The 20836-nt window shown below is 42.6% G+C and overlaps 1 protein-coding gene across 3 annotated transcripts in view; it reads right to left on the bottom strand.

Moving 5' to 3' along the window:
* Nucleotides 1-16167: 16167 nt before the first annotated feature.
* The window catches only part of KCTD1 (potassium channel tetramerization domain containing 1), a 91283-nt gene continuing 86614 nt past the window's right edge, over nucleotides 16168-20836 (bottom strand). For 2 of the 3 annotated variants that reach the window (XM_045886889.3, XM_045886888.3), the window contains exons 4-5: nucleotides 20204-20509; nucleotides 16168-16471 (exon numbers count right to left, since the gene is read on the bottom strand). In XM_045886889.3, the coding sequence (XP_045742845.1) occupies nucleotides 16313-16471; nucleotides 20204-20509 (465 nt within the window). In that variant the 3' untranslated portion in view covers nucleotides 16168-16312. The remainder of the gene's footprint in view (nucleotides 16472-20203; nucleotides 20510-20836) is intronic. The other variant, XM_054510336.2, reaches the window with a different exon arrangement.

Here is a 20836-nt window from a genome sequence, read left to right as displayed (position 1 = left end):
GAGAAAAAAGAATAGTGAATATGTATTGAGCCCTGTTATTGTCTTCTGTTAATTAATTTTTTCACATTCTCACAAAAGTCCTATACATAAACCACTGCCATTACCCCTAGTTCGTAGATGAGGACTCTGAGACAGAGAGGTTGCCTAATTTTTCCAAGGTCACACACCCCGTGCGCAGGATCTGAAGCCACATATACCCATCGTGCCCCAGTGCTGCTCAAGGCAGAAAGGAGAGAGACGCTGGTGCTGACTGTGGCCAGGAGAAGGCAGATCTACTGCCTTTCTGATGTCCGAGAATGGACTTTAAATTGTAAGGAGGAAAACAAACCCATAAGGAAGGAACTAGACTTCAAGATGGGTGCAGAGTGTGGGCTGACAGGAACTGAAGCCCCCTTGATGAACTGCAATCCCAGATAAGGAAAGGACTTGGAGATTTCCTATAGAGAGTGCGGAGCCGGTAAAAACTGAAAGTCAGTACGTGTTCCCACCTACCAAAAAGGATCCAAACCCGGACTATTAAGGGCATCTTTTCTGTATTCTGTATTGTGATTTTAAAATTGCAAACAACAGGGCGCCTGGCTGGCTCAGTAGGTAGAGCATGCAACTCTTGATCTTGGGGTTGTGAGTTCGAGCTCCGCATTGGGTGTACAGATTACTTAAAAATAAAATTTTAAAAAAATTAAAAAGAAGATAAAATTGCAAATAACATAAGCCAATGTAAGCAGCTTAAATAAAATAGAGCGTATCGTAAGGACACAGAGCTGTGTTACCGAAGCCAGGACAGGGATCTGCCAGGCCTCAGGTGAACCAGAATAGAATCAGATGCGTCCACTGTACATTTGCCTCTGAATTTTCTCGTGGCTGTGAACTTAGTGGTTCACGGAGTCCAGGTGGATGGTTCCTCTTTTGAAGAGCCAGGAGCCTGAAACCAGAGTCTCTGGGACCCAGTGATATATTCCCAGGTAAGGATTCTGGACTAATCAGTGGTGGGGAGGGGCCTGGGTAAATAGAGCTGCTTTAGCTGCAGTGGCCGGGGAGGGGTTGTATATAGTGGCCAGTTCACAGGGAATTGGGCAAGGGGGGCAGGGAACTGTATTTAGATGGGGGGTGTCTAAGCTGATACCCCAAATAGTTTTCCAAGGAAGCAGACTCCTCTGAACCCCTTAAAAGACTTCATTTTCTTTTTGACAGACTTACCGAATGGGTAGATACAGAGAATGGCATAGACATAATCACGATGATCTTGTGAAAAGCTGTAAGGGCACCACCTTCATCTTCTTCGGCTTTGAGAGTCTGGTGCCTAGAGCAGTGCTGGTAAACAGTAGGTGCCCAGTAACGGAAAAATGAATGAATAAGTGAATGAATGCTGTTGCATGACAGCACAGTCCTATGAGGTCATGGCTGTTGGGAACACCTGTAGCCACAGAACACTGACCAATGGACCAGGGTCATCCCGGAGAGAGGGAACTTTGAAGTTGAGCTTCGGTGGGACAATTATATCAGTGATTTGGGGGAAGACGGACAGGCCATGCTCACAGAACTCTCAGATGACTTGAAGCTAGGAGAGTGAAATAGTCGCCTGAGGGCAGATGCAAGAGTCCCAAAGCACCCAAGATGCAGGAATGAAGGAAAAACCAATTCTCTGGAATTTCACCAGGACTAATAGCAAGTTCTTCATGGTTTGTTTGGTTTTTTTTAAGATTTTATTTATTTATTTGAGACAGAATGAGAGAGAGAGAGAGCACGTGAGAGGGGGAAGGGTCAGAGGGAGAAGCAGGCTCCCTGCCGAGCAGGAAGCCCGATGCGGGACTCGATCCAGGGACTCCAGGATCATGACCTGAGCCGGAGGCAGTCGCTTAACCAACTGAGCCACCCAGGCGCCCGCGAGTTCTTCATGTTTTTAAAAACGATCAGTTACTCAAGGGATACGGGATACCTGGCTTTGATCAAGGTCAAACTCAGGGTGGTGTCTGCTTCTTGGGCTGCATTATGGGTATAATACCAAGATCAAGGGCATTTTGGTTGAAGAAAATGGGGCTGCTTAATCTGGTGAGGAAAGTTTTAAGGGCTGATACAATGTCTTTCTTCCAACAGTGGAGGCCAGTGGACCGAGGGGAAGACAAAGGGTAACAAAGGCCTATCGCCTCTGAAGGCAGTGAGCTCCCCATAATGGTAGTAATGGTCTACATTTGTGCACGGCTTTGCCGTTCCCCATTCTCTTTCTTATTCCCCACACAGACTTCAGGCAGGTGATGACATGTTCTCATTATAGCTAGAGAAACTGTATGGCTACAGAAAGAATGTTTAAGTGACCTGCCCAAGGTTCCCAAGTGCCAAAGCTAAGGCTGGACCCCTGATGTTCTGGCTTTCAGTGTGATGGACTCTTCAAGCTTCCCGTGGTCAAGGTGTTGAAAGAGAAGCCAGAAGACCATGGCAGGGATGCTGTGGAGGTGGGCTCTTCCACAGGCGGGAGAAGGGCTGAATTTAAGACCCCCAGCTCTGAGTGTGACCGTGACGATGCCCCGCGAAGGATCGGACTTTGCTGCATACTGACTACGTTTGTCACTGTGCAGACGAGAGGTTGCAAGTGATCAACATTCTTACGTCCCCCCTTCAGCCGCCTGGCAAACACCAGCATGGCTTGTGAGGGGAGTGTTCAGCGTGAGGGCTACGACAGTGCTTTGCCTGACTTGTGTGCCCTCCACCATTTAAAAATGAGTGATGTCATCTATTCAAAAGGGTGATTTGAGGAAATAGCTGCTTCTGCCTTTTGGAACCAGGTGTCTAGTACTCAAGGCTTTACTTCAAATGTTAAGGCTTCTGAATTAATTGCAAAAAATCAAGCTTTTTATTTATCTGAGACTGACTAGTTGGTGGGAGTGGCAATCAGTCAGACACATTTAGTGTGGGTTAAAAAGCACTGGGCAATATGACAACTCAACGCAACGTATGATTCTTGACTCATACCAGAATCAGCCAACAAAACAAAACAGTTCTAAAAAAGTTATTGGGACAGTTGGGCAAATTTGAATATTGACTGTGTGTGTGTGAGAGAGAGAGAAAGAGAGAGAGGGAGGCAGAGGGAGGGAGAGGGAGGGAAAAGGAGGGAGGTTATTGAATCAGTGTTAAATTTCTTGAGTCATGTAGGAGTGCGTTCCTTTTCTTAGGAGATTTCATGCTGAAGTACTTAGGGGTGAACTGTCCTGACAGTCAAACTTTACTTTCAGATGCCTCAGCAAAAACAACACAGAGAGAAGTGGGGGAGCAAATGTGGCAAAAATGTTAACAACTGATGAATCTCCATGAAGGGCCTCTGGTGGTATTCATACTATTGTTGCAACTTTTCCGAAGGTTTGAATATTTTCAAATGAAATTTGGGGCAAAAGTCTGAATTTGCAGGCAGGTGAAATAAAGGCAAATTTCAAGGAATGTTTCTACTGTCCTGTGAGCCTAAAAATGAAAAGTTCCAGTGGGTGGTAAAGTAGGCAAGTTGAGGCAAACCACGTTACCTCTTGTCTTTTCTTAGCAGTGTAAAGCCAGTAAGCTACAGAATAAAACAAAGGCTGTTTTGTGTGGTAGATGAACTCATTTATCAGCCACATTCAGGCTGGAGAGGCAGAGGGAAAGATCTGGCTGTTTAAGTTTCTTTTCTCCACCCCTGTTCCATGGCTCCGGTTAACCCTATAGTTACTTCCTGATGTTTATAAGAAGGGGGGCAGCCCCACCTAAAACTCAAATATGGCCAGGATCCTAGCATGTTGCCACGCATAAAGCATCTCTGACATATAAGCCATAATTACTTTTGCTTTTCTGGCAGATACGCGTAGTTTGAAGGAAGTGCAGGATTTAAGAATCTATTTTTAAAATTAATTTAACATTGAAAATCAGATAATTTGCCAAAGAAAAGAAGTGATGTTACAAATAATTCATTACAAATTCATCTAGGCAGTTAACAAAGTATATTTTTTACATAAAAGTGTTGCTGGGAAGTGTTTGGGTTGCAAATGTGTCATTTGGAAATTTATTAAACTTGTTAGAGACGCTTTTATGGACCCAGGAAAATTTTACACAAGGCAGGCCCAACCTGTTTGTCAATCTGGTGTGCCTCCTGGAACCCCAAGGAGTCCATGGGGCATGGGCACAATAGTTGACCAGATCTTAGAATCTGGGCTCCTTCATTGATTTACTCTTTGGCTCATCCCTAATATTAACTATTTGTTTTCTTGCTTTTTTCCCCTGATCAGTCTGGCTAGCTTCATCAGTGTTATTGATTGTCTCAAAGAACCAGTTTTGATTTGTTTTTCTCTATTGTGTTTCCTGTTTCTGTTTTATTGATTTCCATCCTGATCTTTATTATTTTTGTTTTGCTGCTTCCTTTGGATTTCATTTGCTCTTCTTTTTTCTAGTTTCTTAAGGTGGAAGTTGGGGTAATTAATTGGAAGCCTTCCTTCTTTTCTCATGTGGATGGTTAGTGTTATGATTAACCCCTGAGTTTTAGCAGAATCCCATACATTTTGATATGTTGTATTTTCATATTAATTCAGTTCAAAATACTTTCTAATTGCCCTTTTGATTTCTTCTTAGGTTCTTGTGTTATTTAGATATGTATGTTTAGTTTTCAAAAATTTGGGGATTTTCTAGAGATCTTTCTATTATTGATTTCTGATTTAATTCCATTATGATGAGACAACATCCTTTGTGTGACCTAACTCATTTCTGTTTCATGTTGTTAAGGTTGTGCAAGTGATCTACATCTTTACTGATTTTCTGTCTACTTTCTCTATCAATTCTTGAGAGAGCTGTGTTGAAATTTCTGACAATAATTGCCACTTGCCTCTATCTCCTTGCAATTCTATCAGTTCTTAGTTCCTCTATTCTATTCTATTCTATTCTATTCTATTCTATTCTATTCTATTCTATTCTATTCTAATGCTCTGTTACTATGTACAAAAAAAAATGCCTAGGAGTATGTCTTCTTAACCCCTTTATAATTATGAAATGAACTTTTTATCACGGGTAGTTTTCTTTGCCCTGAAATCTACTTTGTCCAATATTAATATAGCAACTCTAGCTATCTGTGTATTAGCGGGATTGGTATTAGTATAGTGTATCTTTTTCTATTCTTTTACTTTTAACCTATTTTTTAATTGAAAGTGGGTTTAAAAAAAATTTTTTTTTAATTGTATTTGTCAGAAAGAGAGAGAGCACAAATAGAGGGAGAAGCAGGCTCCCTGCTGAGCAAGGAGCCCAATGCAGGACTTGATCCCAAGACTCTGGGATCATGACCTGAGCCACCCAGGCATTCTGAAAGTGGGTTTTTTGTAGGCAGCAAATGTTACAAAGTGTTACATTTTTATCTGATCTGACAACATTTGTCTCTTAATTGAGGTTTTAGTCCATTTACATTTTTAAAAAAGATTTTATTTATTTATTTGACCGAGAGAGAGCACAAGCAGGGGGAGCAGCCAGCAGAGGGAGAAGCAGGCTTCCCTCGGAGCAGGGAGCCCGATGCGGGACTCGATACCAGGACCCTGGGATCATGACCTGGGCCGAAGGCAGACGCTTAACCATCTGAGCCACCAGGTGCCCCTAGGCCATTTACATTTAATGTGATTATTGATATGGCTTGGTTTACTTCTAGCTGAGTACTATTTTTTACTTATTTCACCTACTTTTTTACTTTTCTTCTTTTTCTGCCTTCATTTGGATAAAATGAGGTTTTTTTATGATTTCATTTTATCCCTGCTGGCTTATCAGCTGTGACTCCATTGCATTATTTTAGTGGCTGCTTTAGTGGATATAGTGTCATTTTAAGATATCACAGTCTGCCTTCACGGGATACCGTATCACCTGACGTATAGTAGGAGAACGCTATGCTTCGGTCTCGCTTCCTTCTGCTATTGTTGTCATACATTTTACCTCTACATATGCTATAAGTCCACAATGTAGTGTTATTGTTTGCTTTAAACAGTTAATTATCCTTTAAAAATATTTAAGGAATAAGGAATAAAGTCTTTTATGTTTACTGGTGTAGTTATCATTTCTAGGGCTCTTCATTCTGTGTATAGACCCAGGTTTCCCTCTGGTATCATTTTCCTTCTACCTGAAGGACTTCCTTCAACATTTTCAGAGGGATCTGCGGGTGATGAAATCTTTTATGTCTGGAAAAGTCTTTGTTTTGCCATTGCTTTTGAAAGATATTTTTACTGGGTATAGAAATATAAGTTGAGTTTTTGTCTCTCAGTACTTTAATGCTGTTGCTTCAATGTCTTCTGGCTTATATTGTTTCTGACAAGAAATTTTCTAGCATCTTTATCTTTCTTCCTCTGTTCATATCTTCCCTCTCCTCCCATGGCTGCTTTTGACATTTTTTTTATCACTGTTTTTAAGCACTTTAATTATGATGTGCCTTAGTTTGTTTTTCTTCAAGTTTCTTTTGTTCAGAGTTCATTGAGCTCCTTGGATCTGTGGGTTGATAGTTATCTTCAAGTTTGGAAAATATTCAACTATTATTTATTCAAATATTTTGCTGTCTCCCCCCCACAACACACACACACACACACTCCTTGAGAGAGACTTCAATTACATGCAGTCGTCCCCCAGCTCAGTGATGCTCTGTTCACTTTGTTTCAGCCTTTTACAAAAAATCAGTGTTTCATTTTAGATAGTTTCTGTTGCTATATCTTCAAGTTCACTAATTTTTTCTTCTCTAATGTGTAATCTGCTGTCAATCCTGTTAGGAATATTTTTCAGACATTGTAATTTTCATTTCCAGAAATTTTATGTTGTTCTTTCTCATATTTTCCATGTTGCAACATAATATGTTCAGTCTTTAGCTCCTTGAACAGATGGGACATAGATTAATAACTTTTTTTAAAAAAGATTACTGTTTTCATGTCTTTGTCAACTAATTCTGTTACCTCTGTAATTTCTAAATTGGTTTAGATTATTTTTCTTCTTACTATGGGTTGTATTTTCCTGCCTTTTTTGCATGCCTGGTAATTTTATATTAGATGCCAGATACGGTGGATTTTACCTTGTTGGGTGCTGGTTCTATTTGTATTTCTATAAATATTCTTAAACTTTGTTTTAGCATGAGGTTGAGTTACTCGGAAATAGTTTGATCCCTTTGGGATTTGCTTTTAAGCTTTGTTAGGTGAGATCAGGGCTATGTTTAGTCTAGGGTTAATATTTCCCTACCACTGAGGCATTCTCAGTATTCTAGCCAATGCTCCCTTAATTATAAAGTTTTCCACTCTGGCTGATGCGAATAGGAACTGTTACTGGCTCTGTCTGAGCAATAATTTTTCTGTCTTTCTCCATAGTTCTTTGCCTAGCCTTGGGTAATTTCCTTGGACACATGCACTGATCAGTAGTCAGAAGACTCTAGGAAGGCCCTCCTCAATTCACTGCTCTTCTCCTTGCATACGGAGCTCTCTCCTCCCCATTACCTTCCCTTCGCTGCCTTTGCTTCCATAGACTGCCGGCTCTGTCTGTCAAACTAAGGGAAGCCGCTGCCTTCTACCTGGATTACCCTTCCCTGCACCATGTCTGGAAACTTCCTCCAGGTAGTTAGCCAAGGCAACCTAGGGATCACTGTCCTCTCTTGCCTGATATCCAATCTCTTGAAAGCCATTGTTTCATATATTTTGTCTAGTTTTTCAGTTGTTTCAGGTGGGAAAGTAAGTCTGTCATTCCATATTGGCCAAATGTGGAAGTCCACCATGACTTTTAATTGGGCAAATAAACATTTAATAACCCATAGTGCTTGAGGGATTTAATATTACTAATAATCAATTCCCTATTGTATGCCAGTTACTTTACATATATTTTCATTTAATCTAGTGTTTATGAGTATTAACAAGCTCTCCAACTGATGGAGTTAGTAACATGAAACGCATACTCTGCCTTGTTCTAGGAATAATAGACTTCATTTATTTATCTGTCATCAGTAAGCATTTCTTTAGCAGCTACTAGATGTGACATAAATATAAATAAGTCAGAGTTCCCCATTGAAGATCTTAAGTTTGGCCATTAGATTAGACATGTAAATAGATTTTTGTTTTTCTTCAGATTTATTTATTTTAGAGCAAGCGAGCGAGCAAGCAAGAGAGAGAGAGAGCAGGGGGAGAGACAGAGGGAGAGAGAGAATCCTCAGCAGAATCCCTGCTGAGCATGGAGCCCAATCTGGGGCTCAACTGCAGGACCCCGAGATCATGTCCTGAGCTGAAATCCAGAGTTGGCCACTTAACTGACTGAGTCATCCAGGTGCCCTGTAAATAGATTTTTTCAATATCATATGGTAAGTGCAATGATAAAAGTACAAATAGGGTGCTTTGGGACCTCAGAGAAGGGTCACCCAGCTGAGGGGCATATGGGAAAGTGGTGATAGATAAGGGGTATCTTAAGGATGAGTGGCAGGTCATTAAGAAAATAAGAGGATAAACATATTCCAAAGCAGGGAGACTTAAAACAATATGACACATAGGGGAGTTGAAAGCATTATCCAGGAGGCCAGGGATGGCCACCAATGAGGTTGAGAGGTAGGCAGAGTTAGATCAGGGAGGGCCTTGGATGCCACACTAAGGAGGTGAGATGATTCTGGAAGCAACGAGAAATCACGGTGAGGCTTTTAACAGGTGAGTGAGCAGGCTGCACTGTGGGGGGTGCATTGCAGGAACGACACTTCCAACTCCCAGCAGAAAAACTAAGATCTTATGGCAAGAGTCCACATTGGAAGAGTTGCTAATATGACACTGAGAAGTGGTAATAGGGATGGGGAGGAAGAGACTGGGTTGAGAAACATTTAGGAGATACTTTATATCGAATTTGGTAACCAACCAAAGTGGGGGGTGGGGGTGGGGAGTGGATTCCTGGTTTGGACAGGAGGTAGCATCCTGAACTGAGATAGGAAATTTAAAAAGAGAAAGGATAGGGCTAGGGGCCAAAAAATAAGTTCAGTTCTGGATGGTGCAATGGAAATATTTTGCAGACTCTGCATCTGTCCTTGCTTATGACAGAATATGCTGAAATAAATCATTTCAGTAAGTAAGATTACTTAAGATTACATCTTACTCACTTGCTTAAGTCAAAGTCAGATGGCAGGACCATGTCTTATTTGTTCCTGTGTCCTCAGAGCTGGCTACCCTGCCCGGGGCGCTGGGAGAGGCTGGCCCTGAAGCAGACGTGGCGGGAAAGCCATCAATGGATGAGATCACACAGCAGAGACCAAGAAGAGCAGTGACACACAGGAAAAAGATGTTCACGCCTTGGGGTGAGAATTTGAGAAGTGAGTGATCTGGTGGCCTCACGTGGTCATGTGGCTCGTCCACCGGCCCTGTGAAATACCATCTAGATGCCGTCCTGCTATTCTGTCAGTGGTTTGGGTTTTTGGTAAGTCATTGCCTTTGTGTATTTTTCATATTAACACAAAGGCTCTCAGTGATTATACAGAAATCATTTTGATACATCACTCAACTAACTTTGCTTAGAAGAAAAGTTCTAAGAGGTGGGTGTGGGTGTGGGTGTGGGTAGGGGGTGGAGCATGGTTAACACAGAGGCAGAAAGCTATTAGAAGGGTTTGGGGTGTGGATGTATTTCTACCTTCTGGGGCAATGGGAACTAAGTCAGATTTTGAAATTATAATGACTGTAGGGAAAAGATTATATAGGTCAATGTTCTATTGTAGAAATACATCTACTCTGCTTAAAGTAAGAGCTATAACTGAATTATTTTCATGAATATGCAATCTACCTAACAGAAGTCCAAATTTTCTGGTATTCATATGTATTAAGAGACCACATATTTGAGAATAACTTTAGGACAACAATATTTTAAATAATACAATATCATATCAAATAAAGAGCAATAATGGATGAAATATTTAAATTTTAGGGCCACCAGCAACCCACCACTTCCTCTTGTTGCCCATTACTATTAATGACACAAACCAGCTGCATGAAATAGATCACCTCAAGTTGCAGCCCTTTAAATGATCCTTTAAAGCCTCCGCAGGCTGGATTTAATCAACTGTCCCTACTGGTCTTTCTTCTTTTCCAACTAATGCGATGCGTCTTTGACAAGGATTTGGTCTTTAACTTCCAGAACAGTCTTTTTGAGTCAAGTTCCAGAGTTTGAATGGAATGCACAGCAAGTGTTTCTCTGGCTTTTTTCAGTCCTGTTACTCAACAGGATAATTTAATACCTGTACTGTCTGTTCCTTATTCTGACAAGCACAATCTGATAGATGAAATACTGGGTTTCATACTCAGAGTGAAGGAGAAAGAGAAACCGGGAGTGGGGAGGGAGAGGGAGAGAGAGAGAGAGGATGAACTTGGAGTCATGGGAACTACAGTGGGATTGAGCTCTCTGAATCTAACATAGGTCAAAGCATGTGCAAAGGAGTTTTGTAGTAAATGGTTAGGGTTGTAGATTTATGTACTTTTCAAATTAAGGTCTAAGATCATCATTTCAATTTCGAAGGAACTCACACTAATTAAAATTTAGGGGAAAAAGTAGATTCCTGCACACCTGTAGGAAGCTACTGTGCAGGTGGTAGATGCTACTCTTATGATTTCCTGTATTGTAACTTTTCTGTTCATTCAAGCCTCTGATAGCTTTTTCAGAGGAGGTGGAAGAATTCTGGAGCTTGTGGACTATTTCCACAGGATCAGGCAGTTCTCTAACTAGTTAGGAAAGGATGAGAGCCCTCAGGTTAAATTTCAGTTAGGTATTTCCCCGCCCCCTCTACCTCCATTTGAAGTACTCAGTCTGGTTTCAAAAGAATAGGAGCCAACTATTGTTTAATAAACATCAATGAAGTAATAAAAAGGCACACCACAAAAGCACCCCTGGAGGATTTTCATCTACTATTCTTAGCCTGGATAGACGGAGCACAGCGAGTGATATTACCGAGTATTTTCCAAACTTGCCTGATCCAGGCATCCCCTGTAGTGGGCACTGTTAACTACAGACTCCCAGGCTCTTAGAGATTGAGATTCAGGTATCTGTGGGGACATGGGGTGAAGGGGGTGGGAGTAGACTGGAACCTGTAACTTTAACAAGTGCCTTTTCTGTGTCTTAAGAATGGGCAAGTTTGGGGGCGCCTGGGTGGCTCAGTCGGTTAAGCTCAGGTCATGATCCCAGGGTCCCTGCTCCACGGGGAGTCTGCTTCTCTCTCTCCCTCTGCCCCTCCCCCCTGCTCGTGCTCTCTCTTTCTCTGTCTCGAATAAATAAAATCTTAAAAAAAAAAAAAGAACGGGCAAGTTTGGGGATCTGATCTAAAACCAATGTAAACTTTTACCAAGAAGAGCTGCTTGGCGGTTACAAATCCAGAGACGCTGTGTCTTCTGTTCAGTAATTCCTTACCTATAGGGTTTATCTAGGGTTTAGTCATTCCGAATCCATAACCAGTAAATCACTGCAGTGACATTTTTGTCTAGTGGCTTTATAATGAAGCACACTGAACTTGCCGAGGGCAGAGCAAAATATTTTTTTGCATGAATTAGAAAACCAGAAAGAGTTGAGTCCAAGGCATTAATCAAACATGGGTGTGTGTGTACACACGGTTCCAAGTTTCTAGTGGACTTTGGCAAAATCTTTTGACATACCAATGTTCTCATCTGCAAAACTGGGATAATAATGCCAACTTCGTAGGGTTTCTATGAGGACTGAAGGGAAGAGCATCCATAAAGCCCTCGCACAGAGTGAGCATTTAATGAAAGCTTACTATTGCTACCGTCAGTTACACGCTAGGATTTCGATCTTGATGATCAAAGGGTATTCTGACTACAAGTTTGCCTTAAAGTTTCCTATTTTTTTAATAAGTTATGTCCTCAAACAACTGAGTTCTGGTGCCATCACGTGTGGTTTTACCCAAATGGAACTTTTCTAGAATGTCTAAATCTGTTTTATTATTTCATAATTCTCAGAGCTAAAAACGCTGCAGATGTCTTGTCTGATCTGTGCACTTGAAAAAAATGAATTAATTCTAACATTCACACATCTAGAGATGACCCAAAAATCTAGATTTCCAGGGAAAAATGAGATGTTTCAGTATACAGGACCCTTGTTCTCCTAATTTGTGTGACTCAGCTGGCCCTTGTAGGCAGCTGAGTTTTTACCTCTACACCCAGGATGATGTCTTATTTCTCAGTTATCTGTGGATTGTCAGTTCTTAGCCTGGTTAGTAGGTCATGAATCGATGAATGGGAGAAACAGCAACTTAACTGCCCCTCACACCAACGGACTGTTTCAGCCTGTCCAGCCTGCAGACCCCCAGCTGAATATCCACAGAGCCCAGTTTCCACGATTCCCCAAAAGCTCCTGAACACAGTCCATCCCCAGCCTGGCACCTGAGATCAACCTCTACTCCCGTCCGATTCCACCTTCCTTTTCCAGCCATGTTTCTTCCCCAACTAACCCAGCTGCATCCCACACCATTCTCTGAACCTGCCTTATGCTTCTGCAGCTCAGAGCCTCTGCCCTCCTCTATACCCCTTTCTGGCGAAAGCCTCCCCATCTTCCAATGCCACATTGGTAGTCATTGGTTTATAAATATGAAGTGACACATACCCAATATATAGTGCCTCGTAGTGAGCTAAGTATATGCCCTAATTCTGCCGCTTGATGTGCAAGCATCTGCCACCCCCCAGCACCCCATGGCAGAAACCACGTCACAGTCATCCTACTATCACCAGCATCCCTTCCAACACGTCCCCAGCATGTTGGAAGGGATGCTCACAATATCTAAATACAGGAACACATTTCCATCTTAAGGAGAAAATGCTGCTTGCTAAGTAATAATCTACTTTCTTCCTCATCCTACTACAACATAAAAACTTTTCTCAACTAGTTTGTTTTGGCCCTCCTTACAAAGCTTAACTGAACATTAACCTTTATCATATCATTTACCTGATGTCTGAAAATATTAATTTCTTTAATGAGAAATAGGGATTATACAACCTCCAGTGTGGTCATAAGGATTCAATGAGCTAAATGCAGAAAAAGTGCTTAGTACAGTGCCTGGCATCGAGGGAACATTAAGGGCATGGATATTATTACTGTGTAGAAACTCACCTAATATTTAGGAGCCAGTTTAGAAGTGGCTCACTTCATTCTATTTTTCTAAGATACTTCTTAGAAAAGAGCAGGTCAAAGAATATAGTTTGTGTGCCTTAGACTAAAATATATTTTGCTCAAAAAATTAAAACATTATTTAAAATGCCAGTGGATCAGGAAATAGTAGCTTTTTTTTTTTTTAATACACTTTTATAACCAGCAAGGTACTGATTGATTCAGGAAAAGATTACCAATGAATGTTCAAACTGGTGGGCAAAGTGTGTTGAACAGCATATTTACAGTCCCACAATTTCATCCCATCGATTACTTATTAATCCCAAAGGGAAAAAGCTACTTTTACATTGGAGAAATTTGGTGGATGTCACTTCAACTAAGTGGTCAAAATTATCATCACAAAAGAAAAACCATAACCCACATGCATCAAGATTTATAAAAGCCAGAAATAAAAAAGACAAAAACAAGAAATAGAAATTAAAAAAAAAAATTACTGTCATCATTATGGGCCAAATGGATCCTTGTGAAGTGATCTAATAAGGACCTAACATCACCTATACAGTATTCTTGCAAAGAAAAAAACAAAAATTAACCTGATTCTACCAGTGAGAGACTAACCAGACAAATTCAGAGACATTAATAAACATAGCACATAGGCCTTGCTTGATCAGATCCTCTTTCCGGAAAATAAGCACAGCCATAAAGATCCTTATTGGGCTGACGAGTGAAGTTTGAATGTGCACTGCATATTGGGTAATAAAAATAGGGCAAAATGCAATTGTGACTGTTATATTTTGAATGACCATCTCTTTCCTGGCGATTCTGGGAATCTAGGCCTCACAGTGTGAAAATTACATGTGCTATGTTTGCTGCATTGGATTGGATTAGAGGTTTTGTACGAAGAATGGGCAACTGGGCTGTAGTTGTATAAATGGGCATAAAAACTTAGAAGACAGTGGTTGCTGATAATGCATGTCAGTCTGTGCTGTGTGTGTGGGGGGGGGGGGGGGGGGACAATGCTAACTGCCCAGAGAGTGCTGGGCAAATGTGACTGCCAGGGTGCTTGCTTTATTTCAAGATTTTAGGAACTTTTGCCTAATGAGAATGGATTACTAGGAAAATCGGAGCGCCATTTCATTGTCTTCCCGGTCCAGCAGGGATGAGCAGGCAGCTGGTGGGAGCAGATCTGGCTGTCTTGTCTGAGACTGTGATGTATTAGACCCAACTACGGGGAAATCAAACAACCATGGGGAGGACTGGCTGGCAGTCATTAGAGTCATTCAGTGTTTGGGCCTCTGTGTTTCAGGGGGTGAGAGGAGCCATTAACAGCTTACTTTTAGTTTTAGAAGCCAGAGATACTTTCATTACTAGTGTCCTCAGGCACAGGCCTTTTAATTTAAAAAAAGAAAGTTCAGGATGGAAATCACCTGTCACTACAGGAACGTCTCTGCAGCAGAAACACATTATAGTTTACCTGTCAATCTTACCATCATGCCAGGTTTACTGTGTCTGGAACGAAAGAGAGGGAGTAGGGAAGGGAGGTGATGGTGGGGTTCACGGAGGAGCCCCTGGAATCACTAATACCTCAGAAAAGCTGGAGGCTTAATTCCAAAGTGGTACTGAGACTTCAGGTTTCTTAACCTCTGGGGCTAATAAGAAAGCAACCATTCTGGCTCTTAGATTTTCCCCCCTTCTTCCAAAGCCACAATGCCGTACTTTGGGGATTTTTTTGGACAGGTGTTATGGTAGATTCAAGTTGGCTACAAGTTCTTTGTCACTCTCCCCAGCAGGAGGTAGATTTTATTTCCCCTCCCTTTGAATCTGGGCTGGCTCTGTATCTCCTGAACCAACAGACTGCCCCAGAAGTGCACTGAGCAATTTCCGGCCTGGCCTCTCAGAGCATGGCGGCTTCTGCTTCCTTCCTCTTGGAACGCTTGTGCTGGGGCCACCCCCCTTAGAACCCGGCTCCCGAGCTGGGACGGGGCCAAGCCACACAGAGAGGCCCTAAGCCAGTATGGATTGGCAGCCCATGGGAAAGCATTGTAGGACATCACAGCCCCACCTTGCCACAGAAGCAGGCCAGCAAAGGCCAGGCCACTCAGGAGAAGCACAGAATCATGAGAGAGAATAAAATGTTGTCTTAAGCTGCTAAGTTCTGGCGTGGTTTGCCCTGCAGCGAGAGATAACTAAAATTTATAAAAGAAAAGTTCCTGAGAAGGAAGATCATCTTGCTAACCAGCGAAGAGTAGCGAAGCACAGGTCAGGACACGTGCTGAGTGGGAACGGAACCGTTTAGAACACGTGATCACATCCTTGTCCTTTAGCGGGTTTGACCTCAAAACTGGCGTCAGCTTTGAGGGCCTCTTTCTGATGTTCAACACAGAAAACTCAGAAAAAGAAAAAAAAAATCTCATTTTAATACAGCCTCATCCCCACACTTGTGTTTCACACAGACCTTATTTTTTAAACAGAGTTTATTGTATTTAATACATTATAAAATTTGAAAAATTGTAGGAAAGCAGCAGACTCAAACTGGAGCAACTCTAACAAGTAATAATTCTGGCCCCTTTGCAAAACTGATCAGTTTAAAAACAAAGTAATGTTCACATCTGTGAAGGCGGACAAAAAAGTGTGACTTCTGTACAAACTACATTTAAAATGTCTAATGTCTTTTGAATGCAGTGTGCTCATGAGGGTTTTTCTGAAGTCCTGCCAGGTCCCGCTTAAAAGAGAGGACATGAAGCCTCCGTATGCAAATAAACTCCATTCAAGGTGTTTTGTGTTAAAAAAAAAAAAAAAAGGAAAAAGAAGGACAAAGGAAAAGGAAACAATGGATGGCTGTTGGCAATGGAAACCGTAAGAAGATGCGTCCTCACTGCTCATGGCTTGTATATTGGTCGGGGGCCTCGGGAGGCCCGGGACACCTCACGGCCATCACAGCACCAACTGTAGCTACCACCTTTTTAAAACTTTTTTTTTTCCTTTTTTTGCATTTCCTACCTTTTGACATATATATATATTTATATATATTTTTTACACCTTGAGGATATCACTATTCCAATTGTTCCCATATGAATACAGGTGTGGTCTCTATTGGATATAAATGTGTCTTTTTATTCAATTTTAGGTCCAGGACTTGGTTTGCTGTCCCAACTGCACATAAATGTCCCTTTTTTTGTTTGCGTTATTTGTTGTGTACGGTTTTCTTTTTTCCTTTTTGCATAAGAAATCTGTCCATTTAGTCCAGAGGCTCCTGCTTTATCCGGATAACGGAGGGCACACGGGGCGTCCGCCTCAGCTCCCGCCGCAGGACGTACTCACTGAACTGAGACGAGTCTACTCCTCCTCCACAGGAGCCCACGATTTCAAATCCCCTCTGCTGCAACCTCTCGAGGACCTGCACGGGGCCAAGACAAGCATCCTGGTTAGCGGGGAGATGGGTCCTCTGGCCACACACACAGCCCAAAGAAGTGTCCTGAAGTTTGAGATCTTGTGCAGCCCGGGTCACTCTTACCCGTCCCCCAAGTCTCTTGAGTTGCTGCTTCCGGTGGAAGACCCTGGATGGAAGGGCAGGAGGGAGGGAGCATCGTTTCTAAGACGTCAGATGCGCCTTTCCATGCCTGCCACACACGGGCCAGCTCATTTAATGGTTACAACCACCTGGCAGTATGGGTGGACAGCCCATTTCATACATGGGGAAACTGAGGCTCCCAGCACATCAGTGATGGGATTGGGTTTCCAACTCAGGTCTGTCTGGCCTCAGATGCCACATTTCTTGCAACGTGCAATGCTACCTTCTCTGCAAAAAGAGAGGGTTCACATTTCAAATCTCATCACTAAAATATCGTCCAGGAGATGATAAATGATATGGCCACACGCTGATTTTATCTGAATTTACTCAGCCAGTGATTCATTCTCAACTCATTCACCCTCAGCTCTGCCCCTGTTGAAGGCTGCCAGTACGAACTTAATATATTTCAGTTTGGAAGACCGATATCATTTCAATAGCAGAACAAATGGACTGCTGAAGACAGTCGAGGTTTATCTACAGGTTTTCAAGTTTACGGCGTCCGAAATAGATTTATTGCCCTGTGTGCATTCAGGGAGGCAAGCATAAATGCAACGGTTAAATGTTGGAAAACACACCCAAAATAAAGATATTCTAAACTTCTCATGTAATAATCACTTCTCATAATCTCTTCAATTTTGAAATCAAATACGTAATGCCAGAAAGATCCCTGGGTCTGACAGCCTTAAATGCAGGAAACAACTCCTACACTCTTAGATAGGCAAAAATACAGAAAATTGATCTAGAGCATCGTTTCCCTAGAAATCCAACAGACACTGGACTTGCAAATGTTCCCTGGGCTTCTGGGTAGAATTAAATTGCTTCTCCACCACTCTAAAGGGATAACAACTCAATCATAGCTTAAAAAAAAAAAGCTTGGCTCAAAAATTTTTAAGGGGGAATGAAGTGAAATGTTATTAAATAACTTTCAAAATTTACTCAATGTAAGGTGTTTCTCTGTTTCTCTTTATTATTTTTTGGTCACCTTCTATGTGGAATGTAATTTGCTAGTTTGCAAAATGGCTAACTAGAGATTGGAAAACAATACAGTATGCTTTCTAAAAACTCAAACTTCAAATGCTGGCAAATTAAAAAAAAAAAGTCCTTATGAGAACAAAATAAACATTCTATCCTGCAGTGCTCTAGTTCTGTAGCTATATTCACATGCATACACACACCAGTCAGCAAAGGGACAGGATGAAGAAAATAATCCCTAAGTTCAAAATCAAGAAGTGCTTTGGTGGCAAGTCAGTAATAGAAAGGTGAAGACCTGAGAGCCCACTTTAAGATTTCCCCAGCAGAGGCAGGAACATAGCCCGTCAGCAAGAAAAATCCCAGTTTGCTCGGCCAAACCACTGCACTAGGAAGGATTCTCTGCCTTGATTGGGAGAGGAATTACAAAGGTAGAAAAAGCTGTGAACAATGAAGCACCCAATGCTGGTATGGTCGGTCTTGCAGTGTTGTTAGGTTGCTAAATTGTTGAATATGGAAATCCCGAAGCTTCCTCCCCAAATAATATGATCATCATTCCATATGACCCAATGTTACCCTGGATGTGATCAAAGCTTATTTCAATACCATGTAAACTGCTACGCTCCCTGGCCAGTTCTTTTTAAACATCAATTTGTGAATAGCAAAATTCCTTAACGTTAGTGATCACGTGAGAATATTAAAATCACTCCAGGGGTGGGTTGGAGTATCAGGTCTTGTGCATCTTAGCCCAAAATTTCTGGATGCCTAGAGCACAGTGCCTATTTTCTTGGTCGGTGGAACAGGAAGCTAGAGTCATCGACCGTGTCATGGTCACGTCATGGCTGTGTCACCGACGATGTTAATCCAGATTAAAACGTCCTCATCTGATCAGACCTGAATAACTGGGTAACTTGTCAGGCATATGAATTTATTCCATGGCTTTTGTGTGAGAGATGGAGCCCTAGGGAAGCAGTGCTGTCTGTCATCTGACGGGCGCTGCCCCCGCCTCCATCTGGAGGGAAGCTGGGACAGGCTGGGTGTGTGGGAGGCGAAAGGCTTTCAGAGCTTTAGAGGCTGTGATGATAAGTAAGTAGCAGAGGCCCCGCTCGGGAACACAGGGTGGTGTGGGTGCACCTCTGGCCCCATCCAACCCAGCGGCTGCCATGCTCTTGAGTGTCTCGCCAGCGCTCCTGGGACGCTGCTCCCGCCAGTTTCCCCTGCTCTTCTGTCCTCAGACATCTGTTCATAAATTTGAAACATTATAAATAGTTGTGGAACAATCTCCAAGAGGAATGGTAGAGTGGGTGCTTCTAGTCTTTGAGCTGTGGGAGAGGTTTTGTTGGGTCAATCCTGAACAAAGTCATGGGCCCACTCGAATTAAAAAGAGCTGGGGGGGGGGACCCCAAGCCCTTACTCCATTGACTTGAAATCGTTTTGAGTCTTATAGACCTGGAGCCAAGACATAGGTATGTCTCCACTTTCTCCTCAGCAAGACGGGGGATTCACAGTGCTCACCTGTTAGGGTTCTAAGAAGACAAGGCACGTACCACCCTTGGCCCAGAGCCGCCACACATTAGTTAAGATGATGAACACACCCACCAACGTGTTAAGGGACATGGCATCTCACATGTGAACCAAACTTCTGAATTCCACCCCTAAGTCTCCTTCTCCCATAGATTTCTCTGTCTCAGAAAATGGCAATTCCATTCATCTAGTTGCCCTGTCAAAAATCGTAGTCGTCCTTGGTTTCTTAGAACCCACAGCCATTGTCAGAGAACCTTGTTAGCTCTATGACACTCGAAATATTCAGAACCGGACACTTCTCAAATGTTGCTAACTGGTCCCCTTGCTTCCACCATTCTCCATCTGCTGCTGGAGTATTCATTATCAAATCTGAGTTACATCATGCCACACTTTTGCTCAAATTTTTCAAATGGCTTTCCATTTTACTCACACAAGCAAATGATCCCAAACCAAAATAAACCAAAACAAAAAAAATCCCAGAGCCCAAGAGGCAATCCATGATCTGTCCCTGGCCACCTGCTGGCCTCGTGTCTCGGCGCTCCCTATCCCTGACACTTGATCTTCAAGCCCCATGGGCTCTCCGGATACTCCTCAACATTCCAAGCAGACTCCTACCTCGGGGTCGTCGCAACTTACTGGTCCCTCTGCCTGGGATATTCCATCCCAGCTGTCCTCTTCTCACCATCTGACCAACATTTCTTTTTTTTTTTTCCTCATTAAACTTTTGTTTTAATGGGTCTGCTGGTTACTGTTTGCCACCCCCCCACCATCCCCCTATCCTTCTCAGAACGTAAATTCTGGGACAATAGAGCTATTGTCTCTTTCTTCGACTTCTGGATCTCCAGTGCTCATGCCAGCACCGGGCACATAGTAGATGTTCAACAAACACCCGGGGAACGATTGAATGAGTGCGTAGAGGGTGCACGTGCTTGCTTGCCTACCCAACAGAAGTGATGCCACGTGAGTCTCCCAGCTCCCTGGAGGGAAGGCGCTGTGTGAAGGCAAGGTTAAGTAACAGCATTAAGAGCGACATTGGATGCCACACAGTGTGTGACAAGGCTATACCTGGACCGAGTTGAGGTGACAGTAGCCGTTCAGTGGAAACCTAATGACATGCGTTGAGTCGTGATTCCAGCCTGCGTTGACAGAGTTACACATCACGTCGCCGATCTCTGGAAACACTTCTTCTATCAAGGATTTGTCACCGCTGAGTGTGATCCTTTCTCCGAGGTCTGGGGCGACTCGCACCACTAGGCACTCACAAGGCCTTGAAAAGCGACCAGTTTCTCTGTCCTGCTTCCATCTTTCCATCTCCAACAACATGGGCTGAAGCTGAAAATATTTTGCCTCTTCATATAACAAAGTATAGTCCTGGAAAAGAAAAAGGTATTTCACAGTGCAAAATACAAACATGAAGCACTGAAAATGTCCACAGATGAGAGGTGATTTTCTTCCACCTGTTATTTCAATAATCAAATCTGCGTGTAAGTTTGTCACTCACCACACATTTGTGCATGCATTCATTCAGCGATGATAAATGGAGCGTAAGGGTACTAAGGGCCAGGCAGGCCCTCTTCTAAAGGCTCCCCATGAATGAAGTCCTATAACCCCCACAACCGCCCCGGGACTCTGGAACCATTAGTATTCCCCTTGGGCAGGCGAGAAAATGGAGATGAGAAAGGCTGAACCCACGACTTC

Source organism: Mirounga angustirostris, unplaced genomic scaffold, assembly GCF_029215605.1.
Source record: "Mirounga angustirostris isolate CCGP_5_RB_7025 unplaced genomic scaffold, mMirAng1.0.hap1 SCAF_14, whole genome shotgun sequence".
Lineage (NCBI taxonomy): Eukaryota > Metazoa > Chordata > Mammalia > Carnivora > Phocidae > Mirounga > Mirounga angustirostris.
This window is presented reverse-complemented; position numbering and strand designations above follow the sequence as displayed.